The 14,669-nt window shown below is 41.0% G+C and overlaps 1 protein-coding gene across 1 annotated transcript; it reads right to left on the reverse strand.

The window, feature by feature from the left end:
• Positions 1-3,456: 3,456 nt before the first annotated feature.
• On the reverse strand, positions 3,457-13,472 carry LOC109220120. Its single transcript, XM_019384586.1, has 3 exons — positions 13,104-13,472; positions 4,317-6,941; positions 3,457-3,504 (listed from the first exon to the last, which is right to left on the reverse strand). Exons 1-3 carry the CDS (start codon positions 13,470-13,472, stop codon positions 3,457-3,459), a joined length of 3,042 nt encoding a protein of 1,013 aa, XP_019240131.1.
• Positions 13,473-14,669: the final 1,197 nt, after the last annotated feature.

The raw sequence follows: 14,669 nt of genomic DNA on the forward strand, positions 1-14,669 counted from the left end.
TTCCTTTTCGGCTACTATATGCAATACGTTTGGGCCGAAGGGCCATTTTTTGTAAGTAGGACAAAACATGGGCTATTAAAATTTTGAGGGGCTATAGAGGGTAGTTTTCTCAATCTTATAGGCGCATTTAAAAAACTGCAAAAGACCTAAAAAAAAACTCGATTAAAAAAACTGAGATAGTACCAGTACTTGGGAAGTCTACGCAAGGGAATTAGTGGGTAACATCAATAATCATAAAAATTAAACGCTACAACATCTCTTTATAAGGTAATCTCATCGCATGTATATGTATATGCAACAACAATCAAGATAGTAGTAATTCAATTATATTCAAGAAACGATCACAGTTTAGGCAAAGATGGGGAGCAGATTTGTGTGGAAAATTGTTTTGCTTTTAGTTTTTATTGGATGGCTTTTCATCTGGATAATGTTACCTACAAAGACTTATAAAGATTCATGGACTCCCCAGCTCCAAATCAAGCTCAACTCTACATATTTCAGAGAGCAAGGTAAATGGTACTCCATTAATTAAATTAGCGTAGTCTAATATCTTCCCGTTTTTCCAAGTTAGTATAACACCAAATCTCATGAACCATTTCCTTAAGTTGATGAGGAGCAAATTTGGACCTTTGCCCTAAACCTAATTGACACTTCTTTACTGCAGGGACAAATTTTCTTTTATTTACATTTCCTATAATGTTGATAGCTGCTCTAAGCTGCATCTATCTTCATCTTTGCAGCAAGTCAAGTTATGATCAGAGGTTAGTAATTAATTACGTACTATTTAATTTCTTGTTGTCGTTCTCAGCCATTAATATTTATCACGTTGAAGCTGGAACAAAAGGATAACATAATTATATATTCTTGGCATGTTATAGTTTGGTGACTGATTGGTGCATTTTTACAGTACTAATGGCAATAAGGGGCAATATTTTCGTTCATGGAAACGGCCTGTGCTTGCGATGGCTCCTCTGGGAATTGTGAGCGCTGTTGAGCTTACTTTTGCTGTTATGTTCATTGCCCTTCTAGTTTGGTCTTTAGCCAACTACATCTATATCAGCTTTGGCCATCTCCATATGCAGAAAGTTGGAGAGAAAGTGTAGGTTTTGTACTACTTAAAATTGAACAATTGAATCCTATTGTTGAAACGTGTATATCATCATCATATCATCATCATACTATACTAAAAGTGGGAAATCCCTATGTTCAAAGTCGAATTGCCAAATTGCCCATCAAAAGTTTGAATGATCTTTTTACCCTTCAATCACTCATTACTTCCATAATATTTTTGTGCAAAAAAATAAATATACATTTAAATAAATACATACTAGATTTACACAGTGTGCAAAGAACCAGCCACCATAATGTCTCTTGAATATATCACTTTAACTAGGGAACGTGACCGCGCTTCGCGCGATCGTTATAGTATGCTATAATTTTGTAATTATATTCCCACATTGTATATTTAATATGGTGAAAATAAAAAACGAAGTCCATTAATTTCAACATCGATAAATGGTATGTAATAACATTTATTTGTAATAATGTAAACTTAAATTTTGTAAATGCAATAACATAATATTCGAATAAACAGTCATTCTTTGCATGTTGTATCTGGTAATACTCCTTTATATAATTCGTTTCTACGTTGTTCTTGTTCATACTTCAAATATTCTTTTCGCATTTGTGTGATTCTTGTATACATCTCATCCATGGAAGCTTCAGGTTGTTTTTTTTACATCTGTAACAAAAGACAAATTGTAGTGTTAATATAGCTAAGAATAGTAAAGTAATTAAATTATTTAATTAAGCATAAATAATTTACCTTGACAATTATTCAAGGAAGTTTGATGTCGTTGATCTATAATCTGTTTATCCATTGTTGAAATCCTGCCTAATGTAAGACAAATTTTATTGTGCAGCTATAAGCATATGTTGAATTATATTATTAATGTATATTTAATTTAGATCTCTATAAGAATGTATTATTTTATATGCTTAAATCTTTATGCTACTTTAGAGACAATATCTATTTGTGCAGAGGAATGTGATTTGTGTAGAACAATAAGAGAATAATGTATAGTTTAGGATTAAACCTGATGTTTAAAAACTGCTCCTCTTCATGAAGTTATATTTTGTGTTATTTTGAATCTTCCTCTCATCTTCCTTGTATGTTGTCTTTCTGGTATTTATAGGGGTAAATTGAATGGCTGGAGATCTTGGGAAAAAAAAGATGAATATCAAAAATTTGAATGAGAATAGGAGGATTAGTAAGGATTTATTTTTTATTTGGAATTAGCCGTTAGTGATTTGGTGGATTAATGATATAATGGGAAGGTAAAGAGAAAAATGAGAGAATAGGTGTATAAAAAGAAAAACAATAAATAAGAAAGATAACATACATTAAAGCGAAATCTTTTTTGGAATCTTACCAGTTAAAATTCATAATAACAGGACAATATTTATCAATCGGTCGATTGTTTTTAAAACTTATTTAATGTTACAATTGTTGTTCTTTATTAGTATTATAGATAGCAGTAAAGTATTAGGACCAACATAAGAAAAGTTAATTTTGTAACTAAAAGTACCTCAGTGAAAACGCAACCAGCTGACCACGTATGAATTGCATTTGTGTATTATGTAGCCGTAAAGATGAATTCATGCGCCCTGTAATAGCACGTGAGATCAGATGTAGGATATATTGGGCTCCCCAGGCACCTATGGTAAGTGGACAAAAATCTGAGTACATGCAAACACATAGATAAAACATAGTATTCCATTATCGAGGTGGAGAATTCCATTTCACAAGGCTTAATATGGTATACAAATGCTTATTATACCCTATAAAAATAAACATATATAACTGCATCTTATATTCGTATTATGTTAACACAGGCATAAATAATCGTATTTCTTTTATGTTTTTGACATTTTTTTAATTAAACTGGGAGATCAGCAAAGGAGTAGGGCCTATAAAAGTAGTACTGAAAAATTAAACTCAGATGTATTATGTGGTCGTTGTTCTCTACTTTTGACTTCACTTATACCAAAACAGATGATTTTGTTTACTAAGGTTTTAGTAAATGAATGTGCACTTTAAACCAAAGGGCTACCCACATAAGATAATCAACAGCATATTTTTAACCTACAAACCCCTTACATATTTATGTCTTTCTATATTGATTAACAGTAGAAATAGCACCAATAGTATAATATATTGTGTGGTAATCAGACTTGTGTATGCTTTCCACTATTGCGGAACAACCGTCAGATTTGAAGACTGCACGTCAAGTCACAAATAGTTAGGACTGAGGCAACAGGAATGACGGGTGAGTGAAAAAGGAATTATTTCAGATAACCAAGGAAATGGAAGAGTTATTAACACCTAAGCAAGGAGCATTACCAGCAAATCTTACCATTTCAATTTGTGCAGTCAATTTTACTGTATAATCCGTCTTAACTTTTGAGTTTAACCTCTTTTCCATCAGTACCAGTTGCATCATCCTAAAAGAATATAATAAACAACAAAAGGAATCAACAAATTGAGATGTAAAAAGATAGACAATGGCATTATTTTAACTAAACTACCATCAGTATGTTTTGCCTTAGTTGAGGAGAGTAAGGTCTGTTGTTGCTTCTTCTGCCTGGATTCTTTCCTCATCTCCATAGCTGTTGGTTTTTTTACTCCTTGTTTTCTCAAAAATTAGATTAGTGTAATGAACAAATTTAGAAGCAAACTAAGACAGAGTAGAAAGAGTGTGTAGTAAATTTTTTAGAGAATTGAAGTCTAGCTCATAATATTATGCATAACAAATTGTTATAAGTAACATCAAAGAGGTAAGTAGAAATTCATTAGCTAAGAGTAAGAATCATATCAAACATACCCAGCCCAGTCAAAATGCGGAAGTTTGGGTGTTCGAGCCTGTCCTTTCCTCAATCAATATAGCCAACCATCGCAAGGTGAGGCTGGTCCTGAAGTTTCAGCTGCCAGAGAAGATGAGAAATGATCATAATTAATTAATTTTTAAAAAAAACTACACAATTATGAACGTCCTTAATGGTAGAAAAAAATACCTCGTGTTTATTGCAATAGTAGGACATATATTTTGGAAAACTTCTTTGTAAACAATATTTTTAATGAACACAAGGTCTTCTATGTCGTTGTCAGCATTTAGTATGGTTAATCCTTGTCTTGTTGTTACTCTGGAGACAGCTACATATAATTGTCCATGGGTGAATACTTGTTTCGGAAGGTACTATCCAACATGGTTTAGGGATTGTCCTTGACTTTTATTGATTGTCATGGCAAAACATACCGCTAAAGGAAGTTGTCGTCTCTTAAGCTTGAATGGCCACTTTGAATCATTAGGTGACATAATTATTCTTGGGATTGTGACTCTCGAGCCAATGTTTTTTCCAGAAATGATGTTTGCGCTGACGGACCATTTACTGAGATGCATGATGATCAATCTTGTTCCATTGCATAGGCCTTCACTTTGGTTTAGGTTTCTGAGAAGCATAAGTGGGGTACCTACTTTTAAATGTACATCATGATTAGGGATGCCAGGGAACCGTAAGCTGTTCAAAAATTCAGTAGGGTACAACAGATCTTCATCATTAGTATTCACGCTTGCTTTACACACATTGTCTGAGCTAAAATATGTTCTTCCTTCACCTGGTAGCATTTGCATAATTATATCATTCAACTCATGAACCATTTCATTTTTTGGCGTTAATATTGCTCTTTCTTTCAAATATGTTGGGTCATTGTACTTCTGCAAGAGGGATGGGTAAACTACCTCGACAATTGATCCGATTGGATCGTTGGATGGTTTGATACATACATTAGGAGGTAATTTAATAAGCTCCTTATTAATATCATCGTAAAATGAGCCATCTCCAATTTGTAGCAACCATTTGTCGAAAGTCGATATTTTAGCAGCCTCAGAATCACTTACTCTTCCACTATAGAGACGCATATTTTGCTTCAACTCATAAATTGTGAAAAATGGCCACAAGTAAGAGGAGTTTAGTGACGCATCAACAATATCAGCTCGTGTACCCTTTGGAATTACTGATAGTATTTGACGGAAATCACCACCAAATACAATTGTAAGGCCTCCAAAAAGTTTGTCAGAGCTATTTTCATACCTCACTCGGAGGATATCTCTCAAGGTTTTGTCTAAGGCTTCAAAACAAAATTTATTTGCCATTGGCGCTTCATACCAAATGATCAAGGAAGTTTTCAAGAGAAGTTCAGCTAACTGACTGCCTTGTTTTATCTCACAAGTTGACTCTGAGCTAACATCCAAAGGAATATGAAACCGTGAATGAGCTATCCTACCATTTGGTAATAACAAAGCAGCTATTCCAGAAGTAGCAACAGGGAGAACTATTCTTGATTGTGATCTTATCTTCGCTGTTATTGTATTCCATAGAAATGTCTTCCCAGTACCACCATGTCCAGTTATAAAAAATGAACGGCCTTCTTCCTTCTCAACTGAATTTATTATTGCTTCATACGCTAACTTTTGGCAAGCATTTAACAGAGCGAATGATTGGTCATGCACTATCTTTAGAGCATCTTTGTCATACTCTAGCTCCTCGTTGATAAGACGATTTCCCGCATTATTTAGTAAAGCTGAATCTGGGAGTGGCATTCCATCTATGTCTTTCAAACTTTTTCCCATCTTCAATAGGATGCTTTCAATCTCAAATAATGTATATGCTTCAAGTTGTTTTTTTGTCAACTGTAAATCTTTCAATCGAAATCTCTTTCTCTGTAATGATATTATATCTTCTGATAAAATCTCAAAGTTGGTCTTCCAAATTTTTCTACAATCAGTTACCTGACAGTGAATAAGTATCGTCACAAAGAGATTTCTCAACTCGTTTCCTGTTGCCCAAAGTGCAGCCTCAGCCAAGCAATCATTCCACTCTTTATCATCTTCTAGTAATCCTAAAGCGTAGCATGCATCTTTATAATTGTCATGCGTTACTCCATTTATTCTTCTGATGCTTTCAAATGAAGTGCATCCTTTGACAAAATTAAGCAGCATCCTCATGTAAAAACGTTCTCCACTTGCAGGATGTGCAAAGTAAATTCTACCAACTACGTTGCCATTTCTCCTTTTGGTCCAAGTTTTGTCTCTTGAATTCCAGACAAAATGTGTAGGAAAATCAGAATATGTGAGATCTCGTGCCTCAGTGTATTTTTTGTTTGCCTCAAACCATTCCGTGAATTTTGTTACTTCTATGCCGGGTGTACTAAGAACACTTTCTGCTCGCCTTTCTTCTTCGAATATTATTAAATTTTGTCCCTCTAAATGAAATGGCAATCGCTCAACTGCTGGCTCTCTGTGATGTATGCCAAATTTAAAGATCCTCCAGCAAGCTTCTGTAGCTGATATGTATCTGCAGTCTAGATATCTTTTAATCTCATCAATTTCTACACCGGTATCTGTATATTCTGCAGTTGTTGTTGCTCTATCGGATCCTTTATTGACATATTTGAACAGGTACTTCACCAACCTTGAGTAATTGCATGGCTCAACATTTATATGTGCATCAAATTTGACAATCAAATTCCTATTGTAAGGTACGACATATCTGTTGTCTAATAAGACACCATTTTTCTTGACCTGAGTACCTGTGTTCCTTCTCTTATAAATTGGAAATCCATCTGCATCAAAAGTTGTTCGATCGTTGAATTTTTTTGGAAAATGCTTGGTACACTTTCCTTGCTTCATACATGGGCAATGGCGATTGAGTTCTCCACAAGGTCCGTGCATCATGAAGTTCTTGACGGCATTATAACCGTCAGGATCAACCTCCAGATCAGGTATTTCTGCTGCTATTAATTTATCAATATGGTCTATGGAGGGACTCTTTAATGTGGGATGCAAGAAGAGCAGTATATGTGCGTGAGGCAGTCCTCTTTTCTGAAACTCAATTGTATATAGACCTACAGAATTAATGGTATATGGTGATAGTTAGGATGGAAGTAAATTAATAATCATTCCATCATTTTGTTCAAAACATAAAGCTGACTTTCTTTTTAAATATTCATCAAAGTAGTACTTTTAAATTCCTATTAATAGTTTATTACGAAGACTTATAATTCTGTTAACTAAATCAAACCTTAATTTTTAATGTACTTCGTATTCTTTAGGAACTTCGGTGCTCTTTGTATTTCTAGCTAGAGTAAATTTATGGAGTATTTGTTTTGTTCATATTTCAATTGGAAATATGAAAGGTTAACGTTGATATGTACCGTTTTATAACAGCCAAAAGCAATAAATTCTTGGACAGCAATAAATGAATGCTTGGGCTATCTCAAATTCTTAAAACGTGATGGGGGTATTAGCAAGGCATTTCTTATGATTCCAGACAAGAAACTCAACCCTCTCTGATAGTGATATCCTTATTCTTTATCACGCAATTTTATATGTGTTTTTTGTTTTCTTTTTCTTTCTTTGGGATATGTAATTGTATTGGTCAGAATCCGATCACACGACCATAGCATCAAGGATCCCGTCCCGATCACCCTGCAGCAGCAGTCAACAAATCCGACCTCGCCTAATGGCTGCTATTTATGACATAAGTGTCAAGGTCGAGGCCTTCCCATGAGGGGAGGTTATTTCCCCGACCCGGCCCAAACAAAATGTGACCAGCATGAGAAGTTTTGGGCTATAAATAGAAGGAAGAAGAACCCCTTAAAGGGGAGGGGGGGGGGGCCTCCAAGCAAGACAAGCAGAGGAAACAATCTTAGGAAATGAGATTCCACCTCCAAGGAGAAAAAAAAGAATTTGATTGTAATCTCCTGAACCACTTCAAGGAGAGGCAGGCCGAATTTGTATAACCAATAAAAGTCTTCCAGGTGTCGTTTTAATTGATTCTTTTATCTGTATGATTGTGTTCTTCGATCCAGTATCAATTAATGTTGACTACGATTTACCCCTTCATCTACATTGATTCATTTGCTTAGAAAGTATTAACTTACTTTTGGGTCAAACAATTTAGCGCCGTCTGTGGGGATTTCCTAGTGAAAATACTTAGTTCTTCCTGGATCGAAGAAAAAGGAACACCAAGAAAAAATTCGGCTCAAACCAGAGTCAATGGAAGCGCATCAAACAAAAAAAAAGAGAAGAATCGAACGCCCCAACAGGAGCCAGAAATCTTCCGCCCTGTTGGCCTCGAACAGCCCGAGCGAGGAAAGAAGTGATGCAAAGCGCTCCCCCTTTTCCTCCCGAGCGCCGGGCAAAAGAATGGAGCACCCCTGTGACGACCCAAAGGGTCATCACCTGATTTGTCTCTTTTTCCGTGCTTCTGAGGCCTTGAAAACCTCACCTTTAGTTGCCTCGATTTGCATGCGCAGTTCGGGCGCGTAGCCGAAAAGATTATATGTAAAATTCTATAAAAAATTTCAAAATGTGGCTTTAAAATGATTAAAGTTGACTTCGGTCAACATTTTTGGTAAACGGACCCGGACCCGTGATTTGACGGTCCCGGAGGGTCCGTAGAAAAATATGGGACTCGGGAATATGCCCGGAGTCGAATTCCGAGGTCTAGAGCCCGGGAAAAGAATTTTTCTGTTTAAATTGTTTTTCTGAAATTAGTAAGAAAAATGAAAATAAAAATTGATTAAAAGACTATGGTATCGGGCTCGTATTTTGGTTCCGACGCCCGGTACAGGTGTTATGCGCTTTCTGTAAAGTTTGGTCGAAAACGGACGTCATTTGGTGTGTTTCGGACCTAAATATCTAAAGTTGAAGTTTGTGAAGTTAGAATGAAAAATGATGATTTTGAGGTTTGATTCATTGATTTTGATGTTGTTTTGGCGATTTGATCGCTCGAGTAAGTTCTTAGGATGTTGTTGAGTTAGTGTGTGTGATTTGTTGGGAGCCCCGAGGGCTCGGGAGTATTTTCGAAGGTGTTCGGGGTATTTTTGAACTTAGAAAAAGTAGCAGATTTCCTGCAATTTTTACACAGTGCTTTCCTTCTTCGCGATCGCGTCTTTCAGCTCGCGTTCGCATAGCCTTAGCCTTCCCTTCATCGCGTTCGCGGACTAGTCCTCGCGTTCGCGTAGTAACAGCCTCTTCTTCATCGCGTTCGCGTACCCCAACTCGCGTTCGCATAGTGCAAGTCCTGGACCCAGCCTTTCCCCCTTCTACGCGTTCGCGATAAGTCTTCCGCGAACGCGATGTTCCCAGTCCTCTTTCTTCGCGAACGCGTCACCCCTGTCGCGAACGCGAAGGTCAAAAACGCCCAGTGATTTTGTTAAAATTACAGAAACAGTAGCTTCGGGATTTTCCTCATTTTTCCGCACGAACTCTTCTCCCTAACACCCCATAGACGATTTTGAAGAGCCTTTTCCTCCATAGCTTCTTAGGTAAGTGTTCTTAACTTCATTCTCTCTTAATTTCTTCATCTAATCACTAATTTTCTAGCCCTAAATCATGAATTCAAAGTAGAAATTAAGGGTTTTGGGTAGAGTTAGGGTTTTGGAAATTTTGGGTGAGTCAACCTCAATTTGGGGTCGAATCTTAAAACAAATTATATATTTGAACTCGTGGGATTATGGGTGACTAGGTTTTGGTCCGAGCCTCGTGTTTGGACCATGTGGGTCCGGTGTCGAATTTTGGTATTTTTGGAAGAACGTTAGAAAACTTATTTCTAGGCTATGGGATTATGCTGTTGAGCCCTAATTGATATTATAGAATTAATTATGCCTAGATACCATTGTTTCGAAGTCCGATTTTAGAGGAAAGGCGGTATTGGAGAGTTGATTGCTATTCTTTGGACCGAGGTAAGTGTTTGATCTAACTTTGGCTTGAGGGAATAGGACTAGAGAGTTATTAATTGCTAATTGCTAAATGATCGAGTACGGTGTATAGGCATGGTGACGAGTATCTATACACCAGTGTCTAGCATGACCGTGGATCCTTGTTTGCACGTATTTCTGATATTTTTGAGACTCTTCTATGCTAATTGATGAATTCTACATAATGTGAAGGGTTTGAGGATTGGTTATGAATTGTAAATTCTTTGGAGCGTTGGCTCGAACAATAAAAATACTATGGAGTAAGAAATGAAAGAAATGGAAAGAGATATGATCAATCCCTTGCCGGGATGGTGTTAGTATATTGATTATCTCCCTTGCCGGGATGTAAAAGTTGTTGTTGTTACTCCCTTGCCGGGATTTAGCTGTTTAATTGTGTTTTCCCTTGCCGGGACATTTCTTATTATTTGCTTATTCCCTCGCCCGTTTGGTTGTGATTGATGTTTGGGTGAGGAAGAGTGATAATGCACGAAGGGTCATTCCGTGCTATGTTGATTATATTTGCACGAAGGGTCATTCCGTGCCATGTTTTGATTATATTTGCACGAAGGGTCATTCCGTGCCATGAAATGAGAGTTATGTGAGGAAAAGCACGAAAGGTGATGCCGTGCATTCTATTTGATTGTTTTTGGTGAGAATGAGAGTAAAAGCACGAAGGTTGATGCCGTGCAACTGTTGATTCTCCTGTTTTTGTTAATTATTGTTATTGCCCAATTTCTTACTTAAGTTGATGACTTTATATCCGGTTTGTACTCCCCCATAGCATGCTTCCCTCCCTAGTTAACTGTTTAATTTCGGTATACTTTCCTTTATTGCATATATATATATTGAACTGCACAGGTTGACTTGGTAGTCCTGTCTAGCCTCGTCACTACTTCGCCGGGGTTAGGCCAGGCACTTGCCAGCACATGGGGTCGGTTGTGCTGATGCTACACTTCTGTGCTTTTTGCACAGATTACGGTACCGAAGCAGCTCTTGGACCACAGCAGTAGTTGATCGGGAGCCCTCTTCAGTCCAGGGACTTACGAGGTAGCCTAGCTGGCGTTCGCAGGCCGAAGTCCCTTTCCATATTTTCTGTTTGTTTTTATTGTACCGAGACAGACATTATGTATTTTTCTATCCAGACTTGTTTGTAGCACTCTTTAGTGGTTCGTGAGACAGCGACTGCAGTCTTGGGTAGTGAAATATTAGACTTCCGCATTTTGGGTTTTCAGTTATTTATGTTTTAAAAGACTTCCGCATTTATTTAAAGACTCATTACTTTATAATTGTTATGTTGTTATCCGAAAATGTTGGAATGTTTGGCTTGCCTAGCTCCAATAGTAGGCGCCATCACGACTCCCGATGGTGGGAAATCCGGGTTGTGACAACCCCCCACCCCCCCCAATCCACCAATACTGTATTGGGCCGGAAACCAGCGCAGAGACGTTTTAAACGAGGAACCGAAAATCGCCTTGAAGCAACCTGAGTGCCACGGTCAAGCGAACAATCATAGCATGGGCACAATATACACCCGCAGGCCGAAATGAAGCCAACGCTTAATGCCCAAGGCATCGAACCATCGATGAAACGAACTGGGACTCAGGCTAAGTGCCTTCGCCATCAAAACTCGATAGTTCGGCTGCGTTCGAACTGGGACTCAGGCTAAGTGCCTTCGCCATCAAAACTTGACAGTTCGACCTTGTTCGAACTGGGACTCAAGCTAAGTGCCTTCGCCATCAAAACTCGATAGTTCGACCTCGCTCGAACTGGGACTCAGGCTAAGTGCCTTCGCCATCAAAACTCGATAGTTCGACCTCGCTCGAATTGAGACTCAGGCTAAGTGCCTTCGCCATCAAAACTCGACAGTTCGACCTCGTTCGAACTGGGACTCAGGCTAAGTGCCTTCGCCATCAAAACTCGATAGTTCGACCTCGCTCGAACTAGGACTCAGGCTAAGTGCCTTCGCCATCAAAACTCGACAGTTCGACCTTGTTCGAACTGGGACTCAGGCTAAGTGCCTTCGCCATCAAAACTCGACAGTTCGACCTCGTTCGAACTGGGACTCAGGCTAAGTGCCTTCGCCATCAAAACTCGACAGTTCGACCTCGCTCGAACTGGGACTCAGGCTAAGTGCCTTCGCTATCAAAACTCGATAGTTCGACCATGCTCGAACTAGGACTCAGGCTAAGTGCCTTCGCCATCAAAACTCGATAGTTCGACCTCGCTCGAACTGGGACTCAGGCTAAGTGCCTTCGCCATCAAAACTCGACAGTTCGACCTCGTTCGAACTGGGACTCAGGCTAAGTGCCTTCGCCATCAAAACTCGATAGTTCGACCTCGCTCGAACTGGGACTCAAGCTAAGTGCCTTCGCCATCAAAACTCGATAGTTCGACCTCGTTCGAACTGGGACTCAGGCTGAGTGCCTTCGCCATTAAAACTCGACAGTTTGACCTCGCTCGAACTGGGACTCAGGCTAAGTGCCTTCGCTATCAAAACTTGACAGTTCGACCTCGCTCGAACTGGGACTCAGGATAAGTGCCTTCGCCGTCAAAACTCGACAGTTCGACCTCGTTCGAACTGGGACTTAGGCTAAGTGCCTACGCCATCAAAACTCGACAGTTCGACCTCGTTCGAACTGGGACTCAAGCCAAGTGCCTTCGCCATCAAAACTCGACAATTCGACCTCGCTCGAACTGGGACTCAGGCTGCGCCTTCGCCATCAAAACTCGACAGTTCGACCTCGCTCGAACTGGGACTCAGGTTGCGCCCTCGCCGTCAAAACTCGACAGTTCGACCTCGCTCGAACAGGGATTCGGACTGACTGAATGCCCTCAAGGAGCGACAGGTTCGACCTCGCTCAAACCCAGACGAGCTATCCTCTCGAAAGGTTCACAATGAAACCTACGACCAGAAACTTTCATCACATAAGGGGAATGCGGACTCATCTGACGAGCCCCCAACCCGCGAATAGATCGTAAGTCACCAGAGAAAAATATAAAGCAAGAAGCGAAGAAGAATTCTTTATTCACGAAGTCGGAAGTACGGGCTATTGCCGCTTACATCTGATCTATGCCAGCCAATAAAAAAAAGAGGAAAGAAAAGAGACAACAAACAACTAAATACGATTTTCTCTCACACGGCGCCAACGCCGTCGTTATCATCATCACCACTGGCGTCCCCATCAACTTCGGGTGTCGCCATATCATATCCACAGTTGGTTCGAGCCTCACGAGCCTTCTAGTGCGCCTCCTCGAAAGCTGCCTCAGTCACGGTGCCCACCTCCCACAAGTTCTTGAAAATATCACGTTGAGCTTCGGCGTAAACCCAGAGTTCATGAGCCTGGCGGGGAACAACGACACGGGATGATCCAGCATGGACCCTCAACCGCTGATTCTCCTCCTCCAGGGCCGCAACCCGATCTGACAAGGCTAAGGCCTCCATGTCAGCCGCGCCAATCCGCTCCTCGAGCCTCGCCTCCTTAAGGGCCGCAGTAGCTCTCTCCGACTCCCGCTCGGATTCATGCACACGAATTGCCGCCTCCAAGGCCGCTTCCCTCGTCGAAGCATCCAACGTTGCCCTCTCCATACGCTTCAAATCAGCAATCGTGCTTTCCAGCATAGCCAACTTCCCGCTCCATTCGGCGTTCATCTCCGCTGTTCTAGCCTGGCTCTACTCCATTTCCAACTGCATTGCCCGTAACTTGCTCTGCAGGTGCTCGCATTCCGCAGCGACCCCTTTGCCTACCTCGAGCTCCTCGTCCTTGAGGCGGATTTGCTCTTCGAGCTCGCTCTTGCTGTGGAGCGCCTGCATTAGCTCCTGGTCCTTCTTCTCCAACTCCTCGCCCAAAGCCCGATTGCGGGGATCAGCCCTTAATCGTTCGTGCAACTCACGGCACCTATCTCGATAATGACAGTATTTTTCTAGCATCTGCAAGAAGATCCTCGATCGGACATTGGCCCTGCGAATATTTTCTACCTCCAACATGTACGTCTGCAAAACAAGAAAGTAGTTAAACTAACGCTCATTCTGCAACGACGGAGAAACAAATCGAAATCAGATATAACATACCCGTAAGCCCATCACAGCTACTTCGTCCATTACCTCGACATCCGAAACATTCCTCAGGGACTCATTTTCGGCCTCCGAACACAACAAGATGAATTGTGGCACCAAGTTGCCTCCTTGTGTCAACAGGTTCACATCCGAGGGGATCTCAACAAGGCGAGCCGACCCCTCCGCATTGACCACCGAGCGAGTAATGCCCTCCTCGAACATCCGGACGTCATCAGGGTCCAAGTCAGACTCGGACTCGTATTCGTCGATCACTACTCCCTTCCCCCTCTCAGCTGCTGAAGGTGCGGCGCGACCTGCAGAGGGTGGCAACGGCGCACTCTAGGACACGACGGCAGCATCAGGGGCCCGATTCTCCGCCACAATGAAAGGTCCTGCGTCACAAACAGCGGGGACTCCTGATTGGGTCTCTACACCAGCAGATTTCTCCTGGCTCTGACTGGTGGGAACAACCACGACCACCTGCTCCCCCTCAGCGGTAGACGTCGCAACAACTCCTTCCTCTGGGTTCTCTGGGGGTGAATCCAAGTTGATCACCGCCGGAGGGACCGTCTCAAACCCTACCCTCCGCCTCTTTGTCGACCCTTCTTCCTCCCCGGCTGATGGCGAGTCGTTCTGAGGACGGACGGTACCAAACCGGCCCTCTTCCGGAGATACAGTCCGGGTCGGAGTGGCCAAGGCCACAGATTCTACCGACGCCACCCTCGACGGACGAGCTGTAGGTACCGTACTGATACGAGCGGACGCGGACGGGCGACGGAAGGCTAGCTGAGG

The sequence above is a fragment of the Nicotiana attenuata genome, unplaced genomic scaffold (genome assembly GCF_001879085.1).
Source record: "Nicotiana attenuata strain UT unplaced genomic scaffold, NIATTr2, whole genome shotgun sequence".
In the NCBI taxonomy this organism is placed as follows: domain Eukaryota; kingdom Viridiplantae; phylum Streptophyta; class Magnoliopsida; order Solanales; family Solanaceae; genus Nicotiana; species Nicotiana attenuata.

Excerpts from the sequence above, each read along its gene's own strand:
- LOC109220120 (XM_019384586.1), bottom strand. The coding sequence starts at position 13,472 with ATGAACGCCGAATGGAGCGGGAAGTTGGCTATGCTGGAAAGCACGATT. Across the intron at positions 6,942-13,103 it reads TTTTCAAGAACTTGTGGGAG|AAAAGAGGACTGCCTCACGC; the intron begins GTGGGCACCGTG and ends ATTGAGTTTCAG. Across the intron at positions 3,505-4,316 it reads GACGACAACTTCCTTTAGCG|GATGATGCAACTGGTACTGA; the intron begins GTATGTTTTGCC and ends ATATTCTTTTAG.